At 59.5% G+C, this 21,412-nt stretch overlaps 2 protein-coding genes across 6 annotated transcripts; one reads left to right on the forward strand and one right to left on the reverse strand.

Annotated features, from left to right (window-relative positions):
* Positions 1-118: 118 nt before the first annotated feature.
* On the forward strand, positions 119-10,858 carry SIPA1 (signal-induced proliferation-associated 1). The gene is made up of 16 exons (XM_077862425.1): positions 119-213; positions 2,525-3,285; positions 3,997-4,124; positions 4,211-4,387; positions 5,462-5,636; positions 6,306-6,409; positions 6,669-6,826; positions 6,907-7,522; positions 7,706-7,980; positions 9,121-9,342; positions 9,457-9,568; positions 9,664-9,772; positions 9,864-9,965; positions 10,059-10,113; positions 10,311-10,389; positions 10,480-10,858. Exons 2-16 carry the CDS (start codon positions 2,613-2,615, stop codon positions 10,624-10,626), a joined length of 3,132 nt encoding a protein of 1,043 aa, XP_077718551.1. The 5' UTR covers positions 119-213; positions 2,525-2,612; the 3' UTR covers positions 10,627-10,858.
* A 1,690-nt stretch (positions 10,859-12,548) lies between these two features.
* RELA (RELA proto-oncogene, NF-kB subunit) lies at positions 12,549-21,407 on the reverse strand. 5 transcript variants are annotated; one of them, XM_077862428.1, is made up of 11 exons: positions 21,272-21,407; positions 20,630-20,656; positions 20,374-20,525; positions 20,085-20,233; positions 19,369-19,460; positions 18,672-18,803; positions 17,513-17,617; positions 17,085-17,297; positions 14,868-14,948; positions 14,700-14,774; positions 12,549-13,927 (listed from the first exon to the last, which is right to left on the reverse strand). In XM_077862428.1, exons 1-11 carry the CDS (start codon positions 21,276-21,278, stop codon positions 13,332-13,334), a joined length of 1,629 nt encoding a protein of 542 aa, XP_077718554.1. In that variant the 5' UTR covers positions 21,279-21,407; the 3' UTR covers positions 12,549-13,331. The 5 variants fall into 5 exon arrangements, with proteins under 5 accessions (XP_077718554.1, XP_077718553.1, XP_077718555.1 ...); XM_077862427.1 differs by having other exon boundaries at positions 20,374-20,546; XM_077862429.1 differs by lacking the exon at positions 21,272-21,407 and adding an exon at positions 21,014-21,145.
* Positions 21,408-21,412: the final 5 nt, after the last annotated feature.

Raw genomic sequence — 21,412 nt, forward strand, 5'->3', positions numbered from 1 at the left:
CTGGCTCGGTTCTCTTGCCCGAGTGCGCCGGGTCTGCAGTCCCCGCCCTCGGGGCTTCCCGCCGCAGACTGCTCCCAGGCCGGCCCCGCCCCCTCCGCGCGGCCCCGCCCCCCGACGAGCCCCGCCCCCGAGGCGGAGCCGGTGCTGGAGCAGCAGCGGGAGAGGCAGCGGGACCCCAGCGCGGGAGGCGGCCACCAGGCGGGAGCCCCAGAGGTACCGGCGGGAGCGGGGGAGTGGAAGCACTGCGGTCGGGCCGGACAGGGGAAAAGGCTTGGCGTGGGCCCGGGGGGTGGATGTGTGGAAGGGGGTTCCTAGCCGCGTTCGCCGCCTGCACCCTCCTAACCTCTGGGCTCCAGCTCCAGTTCCGAGTCAGCGCGTCCACTCCCCTGAGTCCGACCGGCGGCCCCCACTTCTCGGCGTGACCGCCCGGCCCGGTCCGGCCAGTGTGCGGGCGATTGGATGAGGCGGTCCCTGACTCCTCTGGGCGGCGCTGGCGGCTGCCCCTAATGCCGGCCGTGTGTGGGACGACCCCGCTGTCCCGGCGCTCCCCTTGTCGCGAGGCGGCCTCCTCCCCAGCCTTTGCGCGCCGGCCCCTAGTCTCGGGCCTGGCCTGGGAGGAAACATCTGTCGCACCCCCTGGCAGCAGAAATGGGGTCATGACCTCCAGATGTGCTGGGAAGCATCCAGCGCCTCCTCCTGGGGCAGCCAGGCCTTCCGGATCTGTGGGGGCGGGGCCGGCCCTCTCCCCCCAGTGACACAGGCTGAGAGGAATGTCCCGGCCTCAATGGACCCTGTGTGAGGCTGCCGGGTGGGGGGCAGAGCTCAAGAACACCCCCCAAGGCAGGGCCAGAGCCCAGCATTGGGCCGGAACAAGAGGCAGCTCATGGGCTGTGCACACACACATAGGCAGAGCTCAGCCCACACAGAGCAGAGGCCCACTCGGCTTCCCTCTCATGTCCCCTCCCACCCCAACACACACATCACAGCCCAGGCCGAAGAGCTCGGCCCATGGAGCGAGCGCCTGCCTCACCACCACGTCCTTAACACATGGTCAGCTTTACACTCTTGAACCTTCTTGCGGTCTCCCCATGGTGTTGGGAAAGGGCAGAAGGATTAACCCCATTTTAGAGATGAGAGAACAGAGGCTCCGGGTCCGTGGCAAAGACGGGACTCTTTCTTCTAAGAGAAACGGGAGGAGGCACTCCAAGCTTCCTGGAGGCCCACACTTGCTTGGTCCTGGAGCTTTAGATGAGGGGTACACGGAGCCCCTGCCCCCACCCTGTCCTACCCCAGCCACTCAGAGTGTCACTGGAGGATGCATGAAGACCTGCCAGCAGTTGTCTGTGTTCTTAGTGGAGCGTCCCACATCCCTTCCCTGCCTGCCCACACCTGCTGGGGTTCACTTGGGGTGGCTTCCCCTCACTTTCTCACACTACCCTTTGCACCTGCCCCTGGTCGCGACATTTCCGCATCTAGCAGGTCCCTGGGGCCTTGGGTGTCTCAGTCTTACATCCTGTGAGACTTTGAACCTCAGCCCAACCCCCACTCACCCAGCACCCACAAACAGGAGTGGGCAGGTACTGCACTGTTTAGGCCCCAAAGATTGACAGACCCCAGATCCTAGCTGTAACATGGAATTACTTCAGGAGAGAACATCCCCTTTTCTGGACCTCAGTGTGACCCTTTGTCACATGAGGTTCAGCCTTCCCTGTCAGCATCAGTGAGTCCAGGTAGGCAGAGGACCCGTGGGTCCCAGTTCCTGCAAAGGGGCTCCAGCCTTGTGACCCCTCCCCCTGCCGCCAGGCATGGCCACAGTAGCTTGCAGAGAGTGAGCCTGGGCCTGTCCTTTAGGTCAGGGTGATGGGTCCCATGACTGAGCTGGTGTGACCCCAACACCTTCCTCAGGATAAGGGGCCGGGCTCAGAGCTGGGGCCACTTCCTGTGCTGAAGGAAGTCCTCTTGCTGTTTCTGTTGCCCTGCCAGTGTCCCCTGGGAACCCCTGTGTCCTTGAGGTATTGGAGTCAGAGGGCCAGGGCACCGAGATCCAGCTTCTGGGTGCCCAGCTCCTCAGGGACCCTGGAGGAAGTGGGAGGGGCAAGTCTCTGGGGACAGGACGTCCTCCCTTTGTCAAGCGGGCAGGACCGAGACACCAGTGGCCCCATGGACAGATCATCTGTCCAACTGGGCCAGGACTTGGTGGGGACCCTTATTCTGGTCCCAGGCCAAAGCCGAGGTGTGTGAGTAGGAACCGAGGGAGCCCGGCAGCCCCAGGGCCACCCAGGTTCCCAGATCCCCAGGGCTAAGGCGAGGACAGCCCAGTCCCCAGCCCTGCCCAGCACTCCGTGGAGGAGGGGGCTGGAAACCTCAGCCTTAGGCAGACAAGGAAGTGGCCAGGAAAGCGGAAGCGGCTTTGATGGTCGCGGAGGGGGCCGGAAGCCACCCTGTGCGTGGTGGAGGACCAGGCTGGTGGCCCGGGTTCCTGTTTTCTCCCCAGGCCCCTCTGAGCAGCCCCCTCCTCCCTCAGGGCAGGAGCTGGCCTGCCACTCGGGCACCGACCACCTGTGCCCGCCAATGCGACCCGGCCCCCGGCGAGCCAGGCCCACGGCACGCCCATGTGGGCTGGCGGTGTGGGGAGCCCGCGGCGGGGCGCCGCCCCTGCGCCCACTGATGACCTCTTCGCCCGCAAGCTACGCCAGCCGGCCCGGCCCCCGCTGACCCCGCACACCTTTGAGCCACGGCCAGCCCGGGGCCCGCTCCTCCGCAGCGGCAGCGACGCTGGCGAGGCCCGGCCCCCCACACCGGCCAGCCCCCGCGCCCGTGCCCACAGCCACGAGGAGGCCGGCCGCCCCGCCGCCGGCCCTACCCGGCTCTTCACTGACCCGCTGGCCCTGCTGGGGCTGCCAGCCGAGGAGCCAGAGCCCGCCTTCCCGCCAGTGCCTGAGCCCCACTGGTTTGCCCACTATGATGTGCAGAGTCTGCTCTTTGACTGGGCTCCGAGGCCGCGGGGGACGGGGGGCCACGCAGAGTCCGCCTCTGGGACTCTGGCCTCTGCCGAGGACCGATCTGCCAGCTCGGACCTACTGCTTGAAGCGCCCGGCTTTGTGAGTGAGCTTGGGGGTGAGGGCGAGCTGGGCCTGGGTGGCGCCGTGGCCCCACCTGTGCCGCCTGCGCTGCCCAATGCGGCCGTGTCCATTCTGGAGGAGCCGCAGAACCGAACTTCAGCCTACAGCCTGGAGCATGCAGACCTGGGTGCTGGCTACTACCGCAAGTACTTCTATGGCAAAGGTAAGGGGAGGGCTTCCTGGCTGGGCAGCCGTCCCTGTCACCTGAGGAGCACACGGTAGAGCTCATGAGTTGTCCTCTCCCTGTTAAGTTCCCGGCCACATGAAGGATCAGGCTCTGCCTCTGAGGCCAAGGCTGTGCTGCGGAGCCTCGCTTTAACCACCTCCCTAAGTAAGGCCTTTGGCCTCCATCTGATTCATCCTCCTATCCCTGAGGGCTGGGGAGAGATTTCCAATCAACGTTTGTGGGAAGTGAGAACTGAGGCCTGAATACCTCTGCACCTGAGAACCTTGTTCTCGTCAGTGTCCAGAAGGGAGGGTCCAAGACATCCTGCCTCAGAATCTGGGCGTGGCGGGCACGGCCTTGCCAAGGGGGCGAGGCATGGGACCAAGCCTCCTAGGGGAGGATCTAGGCCTGGAAGCAAACAGGCATTGGTCCCCTGCGTCTGGGGCAAGGTGTGATGTGTACAGAGCCGCCAAGGCGGCTAGGCGTCGGCTGGAGTGTCAGGGAGCCTGCACGAATAGGGATTTGGCAGCAGAGGGAATGAGCCTTAGTCTAGGGTCTAGACTAGGTTGATGGTTTAGTCTCAGGAGTCATCACTAGGTGATGAAATGGGGCGTGGGCAGGGTTTAGCAATGGGTGTGGTCGAGCCCCAGTGGGACTCCCAGGGGCGCAGGACCAGTCATCCACTGCCCTGGCTCCCCTCCTCGTCAGAACACCAGAACTTCTTCGGACTGGACGAGGCCCTGGGTCCGGTGGCAGTGAGCCTGCGGCGGGAGGAGAAGGAAGGCAGCGGAGGGGGCACTCTGCACAGCTATCGAATCATTGTGCGGACCACACAGGTGGGCCAGGGTCATGGGATCAGACCGCGGATTGCCTCCTCGGAAACCTGTATGGATTCTGAGGGTCCCTACATTCCCCTCCTCAGCTCCGGACCCTCCGCGGCACCATCTCTGAGGATGTGCTGCCGCCGGGGCCCCCAAGGGGCCTGTCCCCTAGAAAGCTTCTGGAGCACGTGGCTCCGCGGCTGAGCCTGACCTGCCTGCGCCTGGGCTCAGCGTCTCCGAAGGTGCCACGCACGCTACTCACTCTGGATGAACAAGTAGTGAGTAGCCAGTGTCCCCCCACCCCCACCCTCAGCTTAACGGCTATACCTGGTTGCCATCCAGCTTGTCCAGATGGGGAGCACTGGGGAGCCATGGAAAATATGAGAGGCAGAGCAGCCCTCTGGTTGTAGTATGGGAGCCAGACTGGAGGAGCAGGGAGGCCAGGCCAAAGGCTGTTGCATTCATCCAGGCCAGACCTGGTGGTGATGATGGCAGAAGTGAAGAGGAGGTGACAGTCCAGGGATAGATAGGTGGGATGGGAGGATCCAGTGAGAAGATGAGGTGCCAAGGTGAGGAAAGGACATCTGGGCAGCTGGAGAAGGGTGTCTGGAGCTCAGAAGAAAGGTGTGGGCTGGGGGCAGAGACTGGAGTGTGTTCCCATGGAGGCAGCTCTTGCAGTCACTGAGGGCGAAGACTGTGGTAGAGAAGAGGCCCAGGCCTGAGACAACAGGGTCGCTAGGGGCTCAGGCAAAGTAAAGTTCCAGCTCCCTATGGTGAGAGTGTGCCAGGATGAAGCCATGCTGTGGGCCCTCAGGGGAAGTTGGGGTTTAGGAGCTGGAGTGGAAGTGGGGCTGCAGGGCTTAGGAGGGATGAAATGAAAGCAGGGGCTGTGCTGTAGACAGGGCCAGAGCCAGAGGGGCCAGAGCACCTAGAGCTGTGCGTGATTGACCCCAGATGAAAAGAAGCCAAAGGAGCCGAGCGCAGGGTGAGCCGAGATGGTACAGGGTCAAGGCCTCCAGGGGCTGGGCTGGGGGTGCCTGGGATTCCAGGGAGGGAAGGACAGGCTAGCCTTGAGATAAAGAGGGTGACAATGTGAACATTTATTGGGATTCAGGATCCTTTCCACCAATCACCTCCACTGTGATCATGTGAGAACTGACCGCCTCCCAGTCCCTTCCCACCTGTGACTTCACTACCTTCCTGAGCACTGGGAGCAGGCCTCTTAGGAGTAGAGACCCAGAGGCAGCATAGGGAGGGTGATGCTCAGGGCCCTGCACAGAGATAGCACAGCCACCCTGGGCATCCCCAGAAGCTGTGGGTACAGGGCCTTCTGACTGTGCCCTCCCCTGCAGCTAAGCTTCCAGCGCAAGGTGGGCATCTTGTACTGCCGCGCGGGCCAGGGCTCGGAGGAGGAGATGTACAACAACCAGGAGGCGGGACCGGCCTTCATGCAGTTTCTCACCCTGCTGGGCGACGTGGTGCGGCTCAAAGGCTTTGAGAGCTACAGGGCCCAGCTGGACACCAAAAGTGAGGCCCAGGGGCTGGGGAGTGGGGCAGACCCGTGCCGAGGGGCAGACAGCCTCCATGAGAACAAACTGCCTTGTCATTTCTCTGTCCCGCATTGTCCCGGGCCTGGGGCTGGGGTTGGAGAGCTCTTTGGGTAGGCTGAGGACGCGGGTCAAAGGCCAAGCAAGCCATAGGCTGGAAGGAGCAACTAGGGTGGTGCCCCTGCTGCCTGAGCTGCAGCCAAGGGGGTTTTGCGGGCACCACGCCTGCCCCTCAAATACACATATTCCACCAGCTCAGCTTCCTGGGGAGCGCCCCTGCCTCCCTGGTTGGAAGGGCCCCAGGGCCCCTTCTGGAGCACCGGTCTTGCCTCCCACTCTCAGCAGCTCCACACATGCTGGTGCCTGGGCCAATATCCATCCTCTCCTGGGACTTCCACCCCCTCATCCCTCATAGCAGGCCATTCCTCATTGGGTCATCATTCTCTCTCAGCAACCTCATGACCGGAGCCTGGAGGCCGGAGCCTGGTGGGGAGGGAAAGGGAGCAGCCAAATCTGAGGCCCTTAGACTTCAGGGCCTGGTGGCGTGAAGGGGTAGCCCATCTGTTGGTTGGGGTCATAGGAGCTCCAGACTGCAGGTAGAGATGGCAAGTTCAAGCAGATCCCCCCTCCTCTCCCTCTGCGGCCACAGCGGATTCCACAGGCACGCACTCCCTCTATACCACATACCAGGACCACGAGATCATGTTCCACGTGTCCACGATGCTGCCTTACACCCCCAATAACCAGCAGCAGGTGTGAGGGGGCAACGATGGGGCTGGGGGAATGCCAAGGGCTTCTGGGGGACCAGGGAGAGGTATTGTGGGGGCGGGGGCATTTGAACCTTGGCCTAAGTTCTCCTGAGCTTTAACAACCCTCCCCAAAGACAAACACCCAGACTTCACCAGGGGCAGGTCGGGGAGCCACTGATACCCAGGCTCTGCCCTGACTGAATGAGGAGGGGCCTGGGGGACAGACAGGTCCAGCTTACATCCCCCACCGTTCTAACTCCCAGCTCCTGCGCAAACGCCACATTGGGAATGACATCGTGACGATCGTGTTCCAGGAACCTGACAGCAAGCCCTTCTGCCCTACCACCATCCGCTCGCACTTCCAGCACGTGTTCCTAGTGGTGCGGGCTCACGCACCCTGCACTCCGCACACCTCCTACAGGTGGGTGCCTAAGTGCTCCTGGTTCTGCCGCTGTCAGGGATCCTCCCAGTTGCCCCTAATTCCCGCCTCCCTCCCCCCAGGGTGGCCGTGAGCCGCACCCAGGACACCCCGGCCTTTGGGCCAGCTCTGCCCCAGGGCGGAGGCCCCTTTGCCGCCAATGCCGACTTCCGTGCCTTCCTGCTGGCCAAGGCGCTCAACGGCGAGCAGGCAGCAGGCCACGCACGCCAGTTCCACGCCATGGCCACGCGCACGCGTCAGCAGTACCTGCAGGAGCTGGCCACCAACGAAGTGACCACGACGTCCCTGGACTCGGCTTCGCGCTTCGGCCTGCCCTCCCTAGGCGGGAGGCGGCGGGCGCCCCCTCGGGGCCTGGGGGCCGAGCTGCAGGCGGCGGGGGCTCTGGTGTGGGGCGTGCGAGCTGCGCCTGGGGCGCGGGGCGCGGCGGGGGCCGGGGCCGAGGCCGGCGGGCTGGACGACGCCGAGGTGCCCTGCCTGCTGGGCGTCTCGGCTGAGGCGCTGGTGCTGGTGGCGCCGCGCGACGGCCGCGTCGTCTTCAACTGCGCCTGTCGCGACGTGCTGGCCTGGACCTTCTCCGAGCAGCGGCTCGACCTGTACCACGGCCGCGGGGAGGCGATCACACTGCGGTTCGACGGGGCCCCCGGCCAAGCCGTGGGCGAGGTGGTCACGCGCCTGCAGGTGAGGCCACGCGGTGGGGGCGATAGGGCGGTAGGCGATCCGGGCCGGCCCGCCTTGGCCAAGCTGGGAAGCGGGGAGGGGGCCCGGGGCAAGTGGCGCTCTGAGCCCCAGGAGGCCCCTCTGCCTGGGACCCCGCGGGGGGCGGGGGGCTGGCGCGCCCCGCTCACGCCCCGCCGGCCCTAGGTGGTGAGCCGAGGCTGCGAGACCCGCGAGCTGGCGCTGCCCCGCGACGGCCAAGGCCGCCTGGGCTTCGAGGTGGACGCCGAGGGCTTCGTCACACACGTGGAGCGCTTCACGTTCGCAGAGACCGCGGGGCTGCGGCCCGGGGCGCGCCTGCTGCGCGTGTGCGGCCAGACGCTGCCCACGCTGGGCCCCGAGGGGGCTGCCCGGCTGCTGCGCTCGGCGCCCAAGGTCTGCGTCACCGTCCTGCCCCCCGACGAGAGCGGCCGGCCCCGCAGGTCAGGGCGGGGACGCGGGGAGGTGGGAGGAGCAGGCAGCGGCCCCCCGGAGCCTGTGCCTCCCGCGTGGCCATGAGCGTTCGCCCGAGAATACACGATCCCATGAGGAAGGCTCGCCTCCTCGGGAGAACCCCGCGTCTCTTAATCTGAGTCACATACGTGGAGTGAAGCCAATTGAGCAGGCTGTCTTCACTGCTCATTATTTAACAGCAGCCCTAACTTTTTTTTTAAGTTTAAAAAAATTATTTAGAGAGAGTGAGAGAGCGGGAGCAGGGGGAAGGGCAGAGGCAAAGGAGAGAGCCTCAAGCTGACTTCAGGCTCAGCTGAGTGCAGAGTCCACGCCAGCTGGATCTCGACCCAGAGATCACGCCCCGAGTCAAAAATCAAGACTCAGATGCTCAACAGACTGAGCCACCCAGGCGCCCCTACAACCCATCTTTTTTTTTTTTTTTAAAGGATTATCCACAGAACATACATGATTAATGACTTGCTGCCTTAAGCCAGTATATGTGAACTTTCTCTGTAAAGGGCCAGATAGTAAATATTTAGGTTTTCTGGGCTATCTGGTCTGTGCTACAGCTACACAGCTCTGCTGTAGCACAAGAGCATCCCTAGATGATTGGTAAATGCAGGAGTTGTCTTTATTCCACTAAAACTATTCGTGGACACTGAAATTTGAATTTTATTGATTTTCACATGTCATGAAATATCCTTTTTATTTCTTTCAACTATTTAACAATGTACAAACCACTCTTGGCTCACAGGAGTACAAAAATAGGCATAGCTGCTAAAACAGAAAAAGGCACAGGCTGGATTTGGTTCCCAGGCAGGTTTTAGATCTCTATACTAAGTGATTTACCTGTGTTATTATTGAAAGCTTCACAGCAAGCTATAAATCTACTCTTATCCCCATTTCACAGATGGAGAAATCAATGTTTGGAGTGAGTTGCCCAGGATACACAGGGGCAGCACTGGGTCTGGAAAAATAGCTAGTAGTCAGGCAAACATTTTCCATTGTTAGGGAGTTTGGAGAGTTCTCCTCCTGGAAGTGAGCCTCAGGCGCATTTGGGAGTAGGTTTGGAGATGCAGGACACTGGTGACTGGGGGTTCCTGCCTGACACTGCCCATTCCTCCCCGCAGGAGCTTTTCGGAGCTGTACACGCTATCTCTGCAGGAGCCCAGCCGGCGGGGGGCCCCAGAGCCGGTGCAGGATGAGGCCCTGGGGGTGGTGACCCTGCTGCCCAACACAAAGCAGCTGCTGGAAGTGTGCCTGCACGATGGTGGCATTCCCACAGGGCCTGGGGATCTGGCTGAAGAGAGGACTGAGTTCCTGCACAGCCAGAACTCACCATCACCCCACAGGTGCCGTCTTTCGGCCTTCCCTCTTCAGCCCGGTGAGGCTGGACAGGCACGGTCTGTAAAGACCAGAGCCATGGGGTGCAGCTTCTCTTGCTGAGCTATCTCTGCTCTCCCCAGCTCCCTGTCAGACGAGGCCCCAGTCCTGCCAAACACCACCCCAGACCTCCTCCTGGCCGCCACAGCCAAGCCGGCAGTACCCAGTATTGGCAGAGAGACATCCCCCACCCAGGTAAGCAGAAACAGGACTCTGGAGCCCAAAGAACAGGGGTGGGCACAGTGGTGATGGTGGACATCACTGCATCCATACTCATTAATACCGTCCAGGATGGGCCAGACAGCTCCAGTGGTTGTGAGGAGAGTGGACACCCGGCCCCCGAGCTGAGGGCCTCCTTCCTTCCACGAACCTTGTCTCTGCAGAACTCCATCAGCAAAAGTGAGTCTCAAGCAAGGTGGGGTATGGGGGTGGGGGCTCAGAGGAGCTGGCTTGGGCTTCCCTGGCTGAGCCCACCTCCTTGTGCCCATAGTCATATCCGAGGCGGGCAGTGAGACCCTGGAAGACGAGTGGCAGTCCATCTCGGAGATCGCCTCCTCTTGCAACACCATCCTGGAGTCACTGTCTCGGGATGGTAAGGCACGAGGCACTGGGGGTCAGAGCCAGGATAGGGTAGGGCTCTTTCTCCTTTTACCTACCTGCTCTAATGATCGCTGTCTCCCCACAGGACAGCCCATCCCAGAGAGTGGAGATGTGAAGGAAACTCCAAAGTCTGATGCTGAGTAAGCCTCCCTGTGGTGATCTAGCCCCTTCACTGTGCCCATGTGACCATACACGAGTTAAGCACTGTCCCAGGCAGGGCTCTGCCTTCCCCCGTATACAAGTCTGCAAACGCGCCCATCTCATTTAAGTGGGCCTGGGAGCCAGCCAGAGGTACTGCTGCCGACCTGGTCCCATGACCTGACCCTTATGTCCTCAGGCCAGAATCTGGGAGCCTGTCCGAGAAGGTCTCTCACCTGGAGTCCATGCTCTGGAAGCTGCAGGAAGACCTGGAGAAGGTGACAGGGTGGGCTGGGGGTCGGCAGGGAATTACAGGGCTGCCCTGGGAAAGGAGCCAGCGCTCTGACACACGCCTTCCACCACCCCAGGAGAAGGCAGACAGGGCAGCCCTGGAGGAGGAAGTGCGGAGCCTGCGGCACAACAACCAGAGACTGCAGGCGGAGTCGGAGAGCGCAGCCACCCGCTTGCTCCTGGCCTCCAAGCAGCTGGGCTCACCCACCACCGACCCGGTCTGAGCTGTCTGGCCCAGCTGCAGCCTGGCCACGGACCTGCTTGAAACTGCTCAGGTCATCAGGATACCTGGGCCCCCTGGGGCCCTGGGCCCTCCTCAGGAACTCTCTCTTAGCACTGCCCCCCAACTCCCCCGCTGGATACTTGGTGGTGAAGTTGCCCTTCCCCCATCCTTTGTGTGTAAATATTCTGTGGAGAAAAGGGGACTTCAGGGAGTAAAGAAGCCACTACTCTGTGTCTGTGCGGGTGTTCATGACATGACTAGGGGGAGAGGTTTTGCCCCCAGAGGCTCCAGCCAAGTCCCCAGGACCACTCAGGACAGGCCTTTGGAACACTGGCTCGGGGTTAGGTTGGCACTCACTGAGGGCTTCTCGGGTGCTAGACCACCCGTTGGCTTCTCTCACAAACACTGGTCTGTTGGGAAGCAGATGGTCACATCCCACACCTATTCTGCATTGTCGGGGGAGCCAGCCCCAGCTAGGCCCTTTTCCTGGAACCAAACGTGAGGGATGGAGATCAGGGGCAGAGGAACAGACGTGGACCTGCAGTGGACCTGCAGGGCGGGGGAGGGAGAGATGAAGTTTAGGGATGAAGGAGAGCCTGACTATGCTCGGATGTAAAGGCTCTGACTTTTTAGGCGTAGGCCCGTGCTCCCTTGGCCCCGAGAGGGGTGACTGTGACACTGGGAAAGCTAGGGAGGGGCGTGGCCTGGGCGAGAGGACGGGCTCACTCCTTCCCCTGGGGCCTTAGGCGGCGCGCACCGCTCTCGGCTGTCACCCGCTTCCTCTGGTGAGGAGCCTCCTCACCACTCGTGGTCCAGCTGCAGCCTGGCCACGGCCCGGGTGCTGGGGACCCATCGCGCCCCGCCTCTCGGGGAGCTACTCCGAAGGTTCTCAGGGGTCCTGACCTGACGACCACGCTCGGGACCGCCCATGCGCGGAAGCGCCCCAGGGCCTGGCCCCCGAGTGGCCCGCCCTACTCCAGGCCCCGCCCGTGGCTCCGCCCCCCGGGCCAGAGGCTTGGGGGACGCTCGGCGCTCCCGGCGCTCCCCGGTACCCCGACGCTCCGCGGCCCGCTGGCGTGTCCCAGGCGGCACGCTCCGTGGGAGTCCGCAGCCAGGGCCTGCTGTTCCCAGGGGACGCACTAGCTTTTGAGCAAGCTCCACTGATCACCCGCACGCCTCTGCTTCACCCTCCCACACACCCTCCTGTGCGCAGCCCAGAACTTAGATGCCGTCGGACTGTGGGTAGAGGCTTCCCCCGGGCTCCATACCGGCTTCCCCGCAGAAGGCTGTCTGCGCCTGCGCACTTGGAAGGCAGGCTAGCGGGCTGGGCCCTTTCGCGAACACGACTTTACTGCGCCTGCGTGGGGCTGAGCAGGAAGTACTAGAGCTCCGCCGCTTCGGGCTGTGGCCTGGCTTTTGTTTAGGCCTCTCTACGCTGATTTATTTCTTCGGCCCTCGCAGAACAGGATGTCAGAGCATAGACCTTTACCTGGAATCTCCTCTTCCTCAACAGATGTGGACTTTCCCTTGGCCACTCAAGAGATGAAATTCAAACCGTTTTTAAATTCAGAGTCCTTGACCTTTATAGCCTGGCCCCATCCAAGCTTTTCAAGATTGTCTCACACTGGAACGCTGGTAGCGGCTCTGTAAAGACTCTCCTGCCTCTGTTGATCTAAGACCTAAAGCTGGTATGGCCTCTGATGCCCTTCCTGAAACTACTCCATCCCCACAGCCAGTGGGCCCCACTGGGCCTTCTTCTCTATGCTGAGCCCCCACCCACATTAGTTGCCTGCCTTGACCCACGGGCTTTGATCCTCAGACTTCTAGAAGGCACTGTAAATATTCATCCAGCTCTCACTAATGTCCAGCCTGACGTGACCAGCCAAGAGTGTTCGGTTTGCTAAAAGAAGGGAAACCAACGGCCAGCTTGGCAATGAATTTATTAGTTCAGAGTAGAAAGAGCAAGAGTCCAACTGCTTTCATTCTTCAGTAAAAACCGAGCCTCTTGATTGGAGAGCTGCCAGCCTGCCCTCCCCCCTACTCTCCAAACACCTAGCCCTACTATTAAGGCACTTGAGAAAAGGGGGAACAGAAAAGTCTCGGACTGAACCTCCCTGGATCCTGGAAAGGGCCAGTGTTGTCCCACCAGTCCCCCTGGGCCACAGTTGAGCAAGGGAAGAGCTGGTAGAGACCTCTGCTGGGCCAGGGGGACAGGCCCTCAAATGCTGGTGTTAGTTTAAGGACAATGCCAGCACCACAGAGGGGCTGGTAGGGGGCATTATTTTGGCACAAGGTGAGAATGAATCCATGATTTGAGGAAGACACTTGGTGATAAGGCTCTGTGGCCTCAAAGGCCATAGCTCCAGCCCGGCCCTCTCTAGGAGAGTATTAGAAGCTGGAGGGTAGGGATGGGGGCCCCCAGAATTCCTTATAAAGAGAAGGGAGCTGAACATTAGGATAGTGGAAGAGTTTGAGTCCTCCCTGCTCCCCCCTTTCCAGAGAAGTTAATGCTTCTGCTTAAGCACCTCCAAAAAGAGAGACACTGCCAATAAAAGAATAAAATGCACCCCCCCCAAGACATCACCCAAAGAAGGTGGGGGCAGTTGGAGCACATACAACCCCCCCCGCCCCCAGAATCCGTAAGTGCTTGCTTTGGGAGGGCTTCCATCCCCTGCAACCCAGTGCTCTGAGCAGGGTAACACCCACTTAGGAGCTGATCTGACTCAGAAGGGCTGAGAAGTCCATGTCTGCAATGGAGGAGAAGTCTTCATCCCCTGAGAGGAGGCCGTTGGGGAGCCCAGAGGCCCCTACGGGAGCAGGAACTGGGTCAGGGGGCCTCTGGGACCCTGTCACCAGGCGTGTTATTGCCTCAGGGTACTCCATCAGCATGGGCTCGGCTGTGTGGGGGGCCACAGATACACCCTGGTTCAGCAGCTGCTGAAACTCAGAGTTGTCGACGGAGGCCAGGTCTGTGAACACGGCTGGGTCAGCGCTGTTGCCCAGCAGGGCCCCCAGGTCTTCATCAGCATCAAACTGCAGCTGTAGCAGGGCCTCTGTCAGCGTCCCTTCCCCGGCTTGGGTGGTCTTGGGGGCAGGGGGGGCCATGGCCTGAGCAAGGCCTGGGGCTAAGATTGGGGCAGGGGCTGGGGCTGGCGGGGCCGGGGCCAGGATTGGGGCAGGGGCAGGGGCTGATGCCAAGGCAGAGGTCTGGCTTGAGATCTGCCCCGAAGAAAAGACCATGGGGGAGAACTCCTCGAAGTTGATGGTGCTGAGGGATGGCGTAAAGGGATAGGACTGGGGAGCTGGGAGAAAGAGACAGAGAATCAGGGGCCAGAGGAAGCTGTAGAGACCCACCCCGTTGTCTGTGCCCTAGCCCCTGTGCTAGGGATTAGGATCAACACCTCCCTAGGAGCTCCCTGCCAGCACCCTCACTCCTTCCTTTTACTCCATCTGACCTGTGCAGTTCTATCCTCACCCCCTCCTGTGGGGCCCCACAAAGCTCTCCTAGCCTTTAAGAGAAAGGGATGCTGTCAGAGATCAGCTGGTAAAACTTCAAGAGACCAGGAGCCTGGACACTGAGCCCAAGTAGCATCCAGTGTCATGGCCTGAAGCAGGGCACTTTGTTACTCTTTTTTGTTACTCTGCTACCAGCTACCAGCATATACACTCTACTACATTGGAGGGGATTTTGCTTCCCTAATTCGATTGAGAGCTGAGGTCAAAGACTACATTTTTAAACTATCTCCCAAGGCATCCAATATGGGACCTAGCTGACACAGTGGCTCTCAGACCTCAGTGCTCACTAGTGCATTAGCTGCTTCCTGGGCCATGTTTCCAAAGCCTGATTGCACAGGTCAGTAAGGGGCCCGGGAATGCATGTCTTCACCACACCCCAAATGGCTCTGATGTAGTAACTAGGCCTCAAGCCCTGAGAAACATGAGCCCAACAGAGAGCAGGATTCAGACACCTGCTGGTGAAGCTGACTGCTTATCCCCCCAACCCAGAAGGTGTCTAAACCACAGGCTGAACAGATTTGAGCTTGTAGTTCTGGTGGGACAACAGGAAATCCTCACCTGGCTTGGGGACGGAAGTCGTGCTTCGGGAAGGCACAGCAATGCGCCGGGGTGGAGGCCGGGGGTCAGTGGGTCCTGTGGGGTGAGGATGGGTCAGTTCCTAGCCCCCACTTCCTCGTCCCCTTCCCCCATTGGCCACCTCTCTCATGCTCTCCACTGCCCCCTCACCATTGAAAGGACTCTTTTTCATGATGCTCTTGAAGGTCTCATATGTCCTTTTACGTTTCTCTTCAATCCGGTGACGATCATCTAGAAAAGTAATGGGGAGAAGTGGGCCTCGCTCTTTTCAGATGGATCCCCAAGGCTTTCAAAGGACCATCAGGAGGAAGAGGATGAGACAAGCTTTCCGTAAGACCCATTCTCCAAACCCACCCCACCAGGGAGAAGAGCTGCATGATACTTTGACACACAATTGTGAGACTCCCACAGCTTTCTGAGAAGGCCTGTATCAGCTGAATGTGACAGACCAAAGGCCACAGGGATGACTCCAAATGAAGCGGCCAGGCTCTAGGGAACAGGACCCCTCGTGGAGCCCTGTCTCCAGCTTCTTCTCTTACCTGCACTGCCCAGATTCTAGCTCACCCACAGCCTTGATCCAGGCCTGGCCATGATCTTTGTGCTCTGGGGAAGCTGAGGCACGACGGGCTTGCTGAAGACCAACAGAGACCCGTATTCATTTCTGATGGTTGGCTAGCTCAGTCCACAACCTCCAGGACTGCCTTTCTAAGTACTGTGGCATGTGGGGTAACCCCAAAGTACTCAACACCGTCGGTCCAAAGCCAACCTCATCATCTCACCTCAAAAACCTGGTTCTTCCTCCTCCAGTGTCCGCTCGCCACCCATCTTCCCCACCACCCGAACTAGAAACCTTGAAATCATCATCAACATCTTCCTTTCTCTCACTCCCCACTGTCCACTAACATGACACACATTCACCAAGCACCCACCCTGTGCAGGCTCCACTCTGGCCATAGAGGCTATGGCCAGGAGTAAGCAAAGCTCCTGCTCCCCCAGAAGTGGACATCCTAGCTACACGGGGCAGGGACACAACCATATACAATGATAGGAATGCTGAGGAAGAGACACAGGGTGACATAACAGAACCTGAAGTGAGGCTGGAGAGCTGAGTTTAGATGTGGCCATGGGAAGCTCATCATGTAAAGATCTGGGCCAAAGCATTCCAAATAAAGTCAAGAGCTGGAGCACAGGTCCTGAGGACGGACTGAGCTTAGTGTGTTTCAGACAAAAGGGCCTGGGGGCTCACGAGTACCTAGGGAGGACAGCAGCGGAGGGGTCCTTTGCCATCGGCTCCATGAGGTTCACAGCACTTCTCCTGAACCACTGCAGCACCTTCCACCATGGCCTTTCTGCCCTGAGTCTCTCCCTCTCAGCTCCTCTATATACTCCTGCCAGTGTGAGCTTCCAGATCCACTGATATCCCCTCCCCTTGCTTGAACCTTATGTGGCTCCCCGCTGCCTTTAGGATGAAATCTTGGATGAACGCCTCGAGTCTGACACTCAAGGCCCTCCTACCAGCGCCTGATCACTGCCCACTGACAGCTCCCACAAAGTTGCCCCCCAAACACAGTGGGCACCCTCCAACACGCCTGCACCTCCAGGTGCCTGTCCACCTGCCTGGAGAATGCACAGAATTCTGGGTCTTTCTCTACCTTAGATGCTCCCGCTCTGTGAGGCCGTCTCCAGTTCTCTGCACCACCTCCTTCCGGCTCAGGTCATTCTGTCACTTAAGAATCTGTTCTGCAGGTTTGTCTTTCTCATGTGACTGACCTTCCAGAGTGCAGGAAACACACTGCGTTCATCTTTGTATTCCCTCTACCTGCCATGGGCCTTGACACCAAGTGGGTGCTTGGTAATTATTTGTGGCAGGAAATGATGGCTGTTTCAGGGGCTGCTTTCCAAACTCTATTTGACTGCTCTGAGGGCAAGAAAACAGCCTCCGGCTAAACGATGGGCTTTGGATTGAAGATGATGCTGGCTGTTCCTAATGTGGTCAGGTGCCCAAAACCCATGATCATGATCAGATCATGACTATGTGGTAGAGACACACAGTGTGGCGACAGGACCCTAGAGCCAGAGAGCCTGGGTTTAAATACTAACTCTGCAACTATCTCTGTGACCCTGGGCCAAGTTAGATGCTATCTTCCAAAATCAGATTAATTCACTGATACGCTTGGAATAGGACCAAACAGGTAATAAGGACTCAGTAAGTCTTGGGTATTCTTCCTATCAACTGAGGCAAGAAAGAGGCAGACAGTCCCTGCCCCAGCTGCAGATATTCCTGCCCCGGCCTGGGTGTTTGACCCTCAACTACAGCCTCAGGCGTCCAGCCTGATGGCCCTGTTGCTTCCCTCCCCAGCTGTGTACCTGTGTCTGGTAAGTACTGGAATTCCATGGGCTCGCTGAGCTCCCGATCAGAAGGCCGCCGCAGCTGCATGGTGACACGCACGGGAGCCTGCAGGCTGGGGTCCGCGTAGGGAGGTGTCCGGAATACAATGGCTACTTGTCGGTGTACATCAGCTTGAGAAAAGGAGCCTCGGGCCTCCCAGCCTGGTCCCGTGAAATACACTTCAATGTCCTCTGTGGGAGATGGGGCATCAGTGTGGGTCACCACTCAACTCACACAGCTCACTGCCCCCACAATTGCCGAGACTTGTTTCCCGAGATACATCAATCTGCTGCCCCCGAGGTGTTGGTGGGGAGTGTTTAAAGCCAGCCTCCTGACACTCACCATCTCTGCTCAGCCTTGCCCCTCACCTCCTGCTCCAGAGTCTAGCCCCCTTCTGGGTGTGTACCTTTCTGCACCTTGTCACAGAGCAGGAAGATCTCATCCCCCCCGAGGCAGCTCCCAGAGTTTCGGTTCACTCGGCAGATCTTGAGCTCAGCAGTGTTGGGGGCACCTGAGGGTGTGGGGAGAAAATAAGCCCCCTTCAGAGGTCTCCAGGACCGGCCTGCAGGAGTTGCAATATTCCCTATCCATCCCACAGTCAAGGTTGTCCAGAGCTTGCTGACCATACCTCTGCAGCTGAGGTTCAACCAATCCCATGGCTCCTCACCCCCAACTTATTTGGCAACTATTTCCATACTGGTATCACTATGGACCCAGTACCATTCTAGGAACGGAGAACACGACAAAACTCAAACATCTCTGACCTCATGGAGCTTATAGTCCAGGGAAGCAGTCTGGTCACACCTCTTTCCACCAGACCCAAGCAACCTTCAAGGCCCAGTTTGTGTGGCCACAAACCCTTCCCTCCTGACCTCCACTTCATCCTGGTTTCCTGTCCTAAGGGCTCCAGAGTCCTTTTATTTTCATTCATCCTTGCTGTTTACTTGATTAAAACTACAACTGATCAACATGGGCCCAATTCATCTGTGAACTTTTTTTTTTTTTTTTAAGATTTTATTTATTCATGAGAGACATAGAGAGGCAGAGACATAGGCAGAGAGAGAAGCAGGCTCCATAGAGGGAGCCTGATGTGGGACTCCATCCCAGGATCCCAGGACTCCAGGATCATTCCCTGAGCTGAAGGCAGACGCTCAACTGCCAAGCCACCCAGGCGTCCCCATCTGTGAACTTCCTATGAGCTTCATCATTGAAGTACTACTCTGTAACATCATCTTGTTCCCGGGAGTTCATTTCCCAGAGTCGTTAGTACAGTTACGGGCACACCATCCTCCCATCACATATTCCAAGTACCTGTCTTCTATCTGACTTCCTGCCAGCCTTGAAGCTAACACCTTAAGGGCAGATCCAGGTCTTCTTTGTCTCATTAACCGCCCCCCCCCAACCCCCACCACAGCCAGCACAGAGCTGGACACAGAAGAGGTGACAAATACACTAGATGCCTGCATGAAGCCAGAGCTCCTCTAGTGGGCCATTCCCCGCCAACCCCTTCCTCCTCACAGGCTTGTCCCTCCCTCTACCCTTCCCATGGCTCCTTGGTCACTTACGGTTGTCAAAGATGGGATGGGAGAGGACAGGTGACAAGCGCAGGGGCCTGCCTGCCGGGTCCCGCACTGTCACCTGGAAGCAGAGCCGCACCGCATTCAGGTCATAGTCCCCACGCTGTTCTTCTATGGGAACTGCCACAAGAATAGACGGTCAGGGGACCGGGAGGCGTGGCAGGGGATGAGGGGGGCAGGGAGCTCTGGACCCGGGAGCATTGTCTGAGGGTGTGTCAAACAGTGGGAGTCCTAAAGGAGGAGAGAGAGAAGATTCTAGACCCATCACTGACCTGTGTGACCCACCTGTGCCCCTGGGTGTTATGCCCCCTCACTGGCTCCCAGTTTCCCCAGTGGTAAATGGGAGTGGGTACTGAATGGGCAGCAAAATTCCATCAGTACTAAGAGTCTTGGCCAATAAGGGAGGTGGCTTGGAAGAACCAGAGAGGGTGGGGGTGCTTCGGACAGGTCTCAGCCTTTGCTCCCTCAGCCCTCAACTTGTTTTTTATTTTATTTTATTTTATTTTTTAAATTTATGATAGTCAGGCAGAGAGAGAGAGAGAGGCAGAGACATAGGCAGAGGGAGAAGCAGGCTCCATGCACCGGGAGCCCGATGTGGGATTCGATCCCGGGTCTCCAGGATCGCGCCCTGGGCCAAAGGCAGGCGCCAAACCGCTGCGCCACCCAGGGATCCCTCAGCCCTCACCTTGGAAGGGGTTGTTGTTGGTCTGGATGCGCTGGCTGATGGCCTGCTCCAGGTCCCGCTTCTTTACACACTGGATCCCCAGGTTCTGGAAGCTGAGTCCCTCTCCATGTATTAGTCCCATTGTCTCTGCCCAGTCTGTTCCTCCCTCCCCTCCCCATTCACCAAATCACCACTGTGCTTCCTATTGTGCTGTAAAGAAACCCACTCTTTACCTTGGCTGACAAGCATCTGTGCCCTGCTGCCTGGGCTCCCTACCCTCAGTAACAGCCGCTTCTTTTCTGTTTCCCAAACACCCTAAACTCACCCCCACTTCAAGACCTTTGCATTTGTTCACTCTGCTTGAAATGTTTTTTCCCATGCTTCTCTGCTCTCCTCACTATTCAAGCCTTAACAGAGAGGCTTTTCCTGACCTCCAACTTGCCGACCTTCCCTCCACCAGTGGGCTATTCTTCCAACCTAACTATGTTATTTTCATCAGTGAAGTTACTTTGGGGGTTCAGAGGTTATTAGGGATCCATTCCTATCCCATGGAGCTCATATCTACTTGACAGTTGAGATGCACAGATGATTTCAAGGCAAAGAGAATCTGCTTGCAAAGCTAGGAGTGAAGAATTCTTCCCAGTGTCCAGAATGGAGTAACACTATAACAGCTACACACCCACCCAGCCTCCCGTCTCCTCACCTCACCCCCCATACCCGGCTGGTCAGGAGTTCACCTGTGGATGCAGCGGTCGGGGCAGAGCTCAGCCTCATAGAAGCCATCCCGGCAGTCTTTCCCCACAAGCTCATGGGGATGAGGCCGGTGAGGGGGGTCCTTGGTGACCAGGGAGATGCGAACTGTCCCTGGCCCCGTGTAGCCATTGATCTGTTCAAAGTACAGAGAACTTCTAGAGACTCCGGGAAGTCCAAACCTAACTCCCAGACACTGCACCCAGCCCCACCCCCCACCTGGAGGCGGCAAACCCACCCTGTGCCCCCCACACCACCACTAACAGTCATGCTGACCTTGATGGTGGGGTGGGTCTTGGTGGTGTCCGTGCTCCTCTCGCCCGGGATGCTGCCCGCTGAGCGGCCCTCGCACTTGTAGCGGAAGCGCATGCCCCGCTGCTTGGGTTGCTCGATGATCTCCACATAGGGGCCAGAGGCCTGGGCGGGCTCTGTGGCCAGACCCGGACCAGCTCCAATCAGGCGGCTGCCCTCCTCGCCCCTAACCCCAGGGCACTCCTCCCCCAATCACCGAGAGGGAAGGCGGTCCACTTACCAGCTGGGAAGATGAGGGGAAACAGGTCTGAAAGGGAGGGAGACAAGGATCAGCACAAGCCCCCTTTCCCCCTTTCCGTCCTTACCGGGGAGCGCCTGCTTCCTTACGGAGAGGACAGAGCGCCAGGCTCCCTCCCCGCCAAGGGCACTGGGGCAGGGCCCGCTCCCTGGAACCTGCGGTGAAACTAAGGGGAAGGGGTGAGGAAGGCAGAAACAGCTGTTTCCCGAGGGAAAACTGGCCAGAGCGCCTTCTCCTTACTGAGGGAAACGGAGTCAGAGGCTGTTCTACTTCCAAAAGGAAAACTACGGAGGGCACCCCCACGCCTCATCCTGAGAGCAAACGGAGTCGGATACACTTTCCCCTAACGAGGAAACGAAGTCAGACCTGCGCCCAGGGCCCCGGAGTGAAGCTGGGCCGAAGCTCCCCGCCACCCCGGAGATTACGGAGTCAAGACCCCGCCACCCAGTGGGGAAACTGAGTCAGACCCTTCAAAGCCCGCCCCGCCCCGCGCCACCATCCGGCCGGCCGCTCCCTGCGCAGCACCCGCCGGCGCAGGAAGGGGCGGAAGGCGGCGCGGGGGCTCCCGTCGCCATCCCCGCGGCCCCGACGCGCCCACCCCGCGGGGTCAGAGGGCGCCCTCACCGTCCATGGCTGGGGTCCCGGGGGCGGGGCCGGGGTCGCAGCTGGGCCCGCGGCGCGCGCTACAGCCAAGCCATTCGCCAGAGGCGGAAATGCGCCGCGCGCGCCCGCCGCCGCGTCACTGCCGGGAATCCGGCCGCGCCT

Source organism: Canis aureus, chromosome 21 (genome assembly GCF_053574225.1).
Source record: "Canis aureus isolate CA01 chromosome 21, VMU_Caureus_v.1.0, whole genome shotgun sequence".
NCBI lineage: Eukaryota > Metazoa > Chordata > Mammalia > Carnivora > Canidae > Canis > Canis aureus.

Excerpts from the sequence above, each read along its gene's own strand:
- SIPA1 (XM_077862425.1), top strand. The coding sequence starts at position 2,613 with ATGTGGGCTGGCGGTGTGGGGAGCCCGCGGCGGGGCGCCGCCCCTGCG. Across the intron at positions 3,286-3,996 it reads CAAGTACTTCTATGGCAAAG|AACACCAGAACTTCTTCGGA; the intron begins GTAAGGGGAGGG and ends CCTCCTCGTCAG. Across the intron at positions 10,114-10,310 it reads ACTCCAAAGTCTGATGCTGA|GCCAGAATCTGGGAGCCTGT; the intron begins GTAAGCCTCCCT and ends TTATGTCCTCAG.
- RELA (XM_077862426.1), bottom strand. The coding sequence starts at position 20,957 with ATGAGGCGTGGGGGTGCCCTCCGTAGTTTTCCTTTTGGAAGTAGAACA. Across the intron at positions 14,949-17,084 it reads CCAGTACTTACCAGACACAG|ATGATCGTCACCGGATTGAA; the intron begins GTACACAGCTGG and ends TTACTTTTCTAG. Across the intron at positions 14,775-14,867 it reads GAAAAAGAGTCCTTTCAATG|GACCCACTGACCCCCGGCCT; the intron begins GTGAGGGGGCAG and ends CTCACCCCACAG.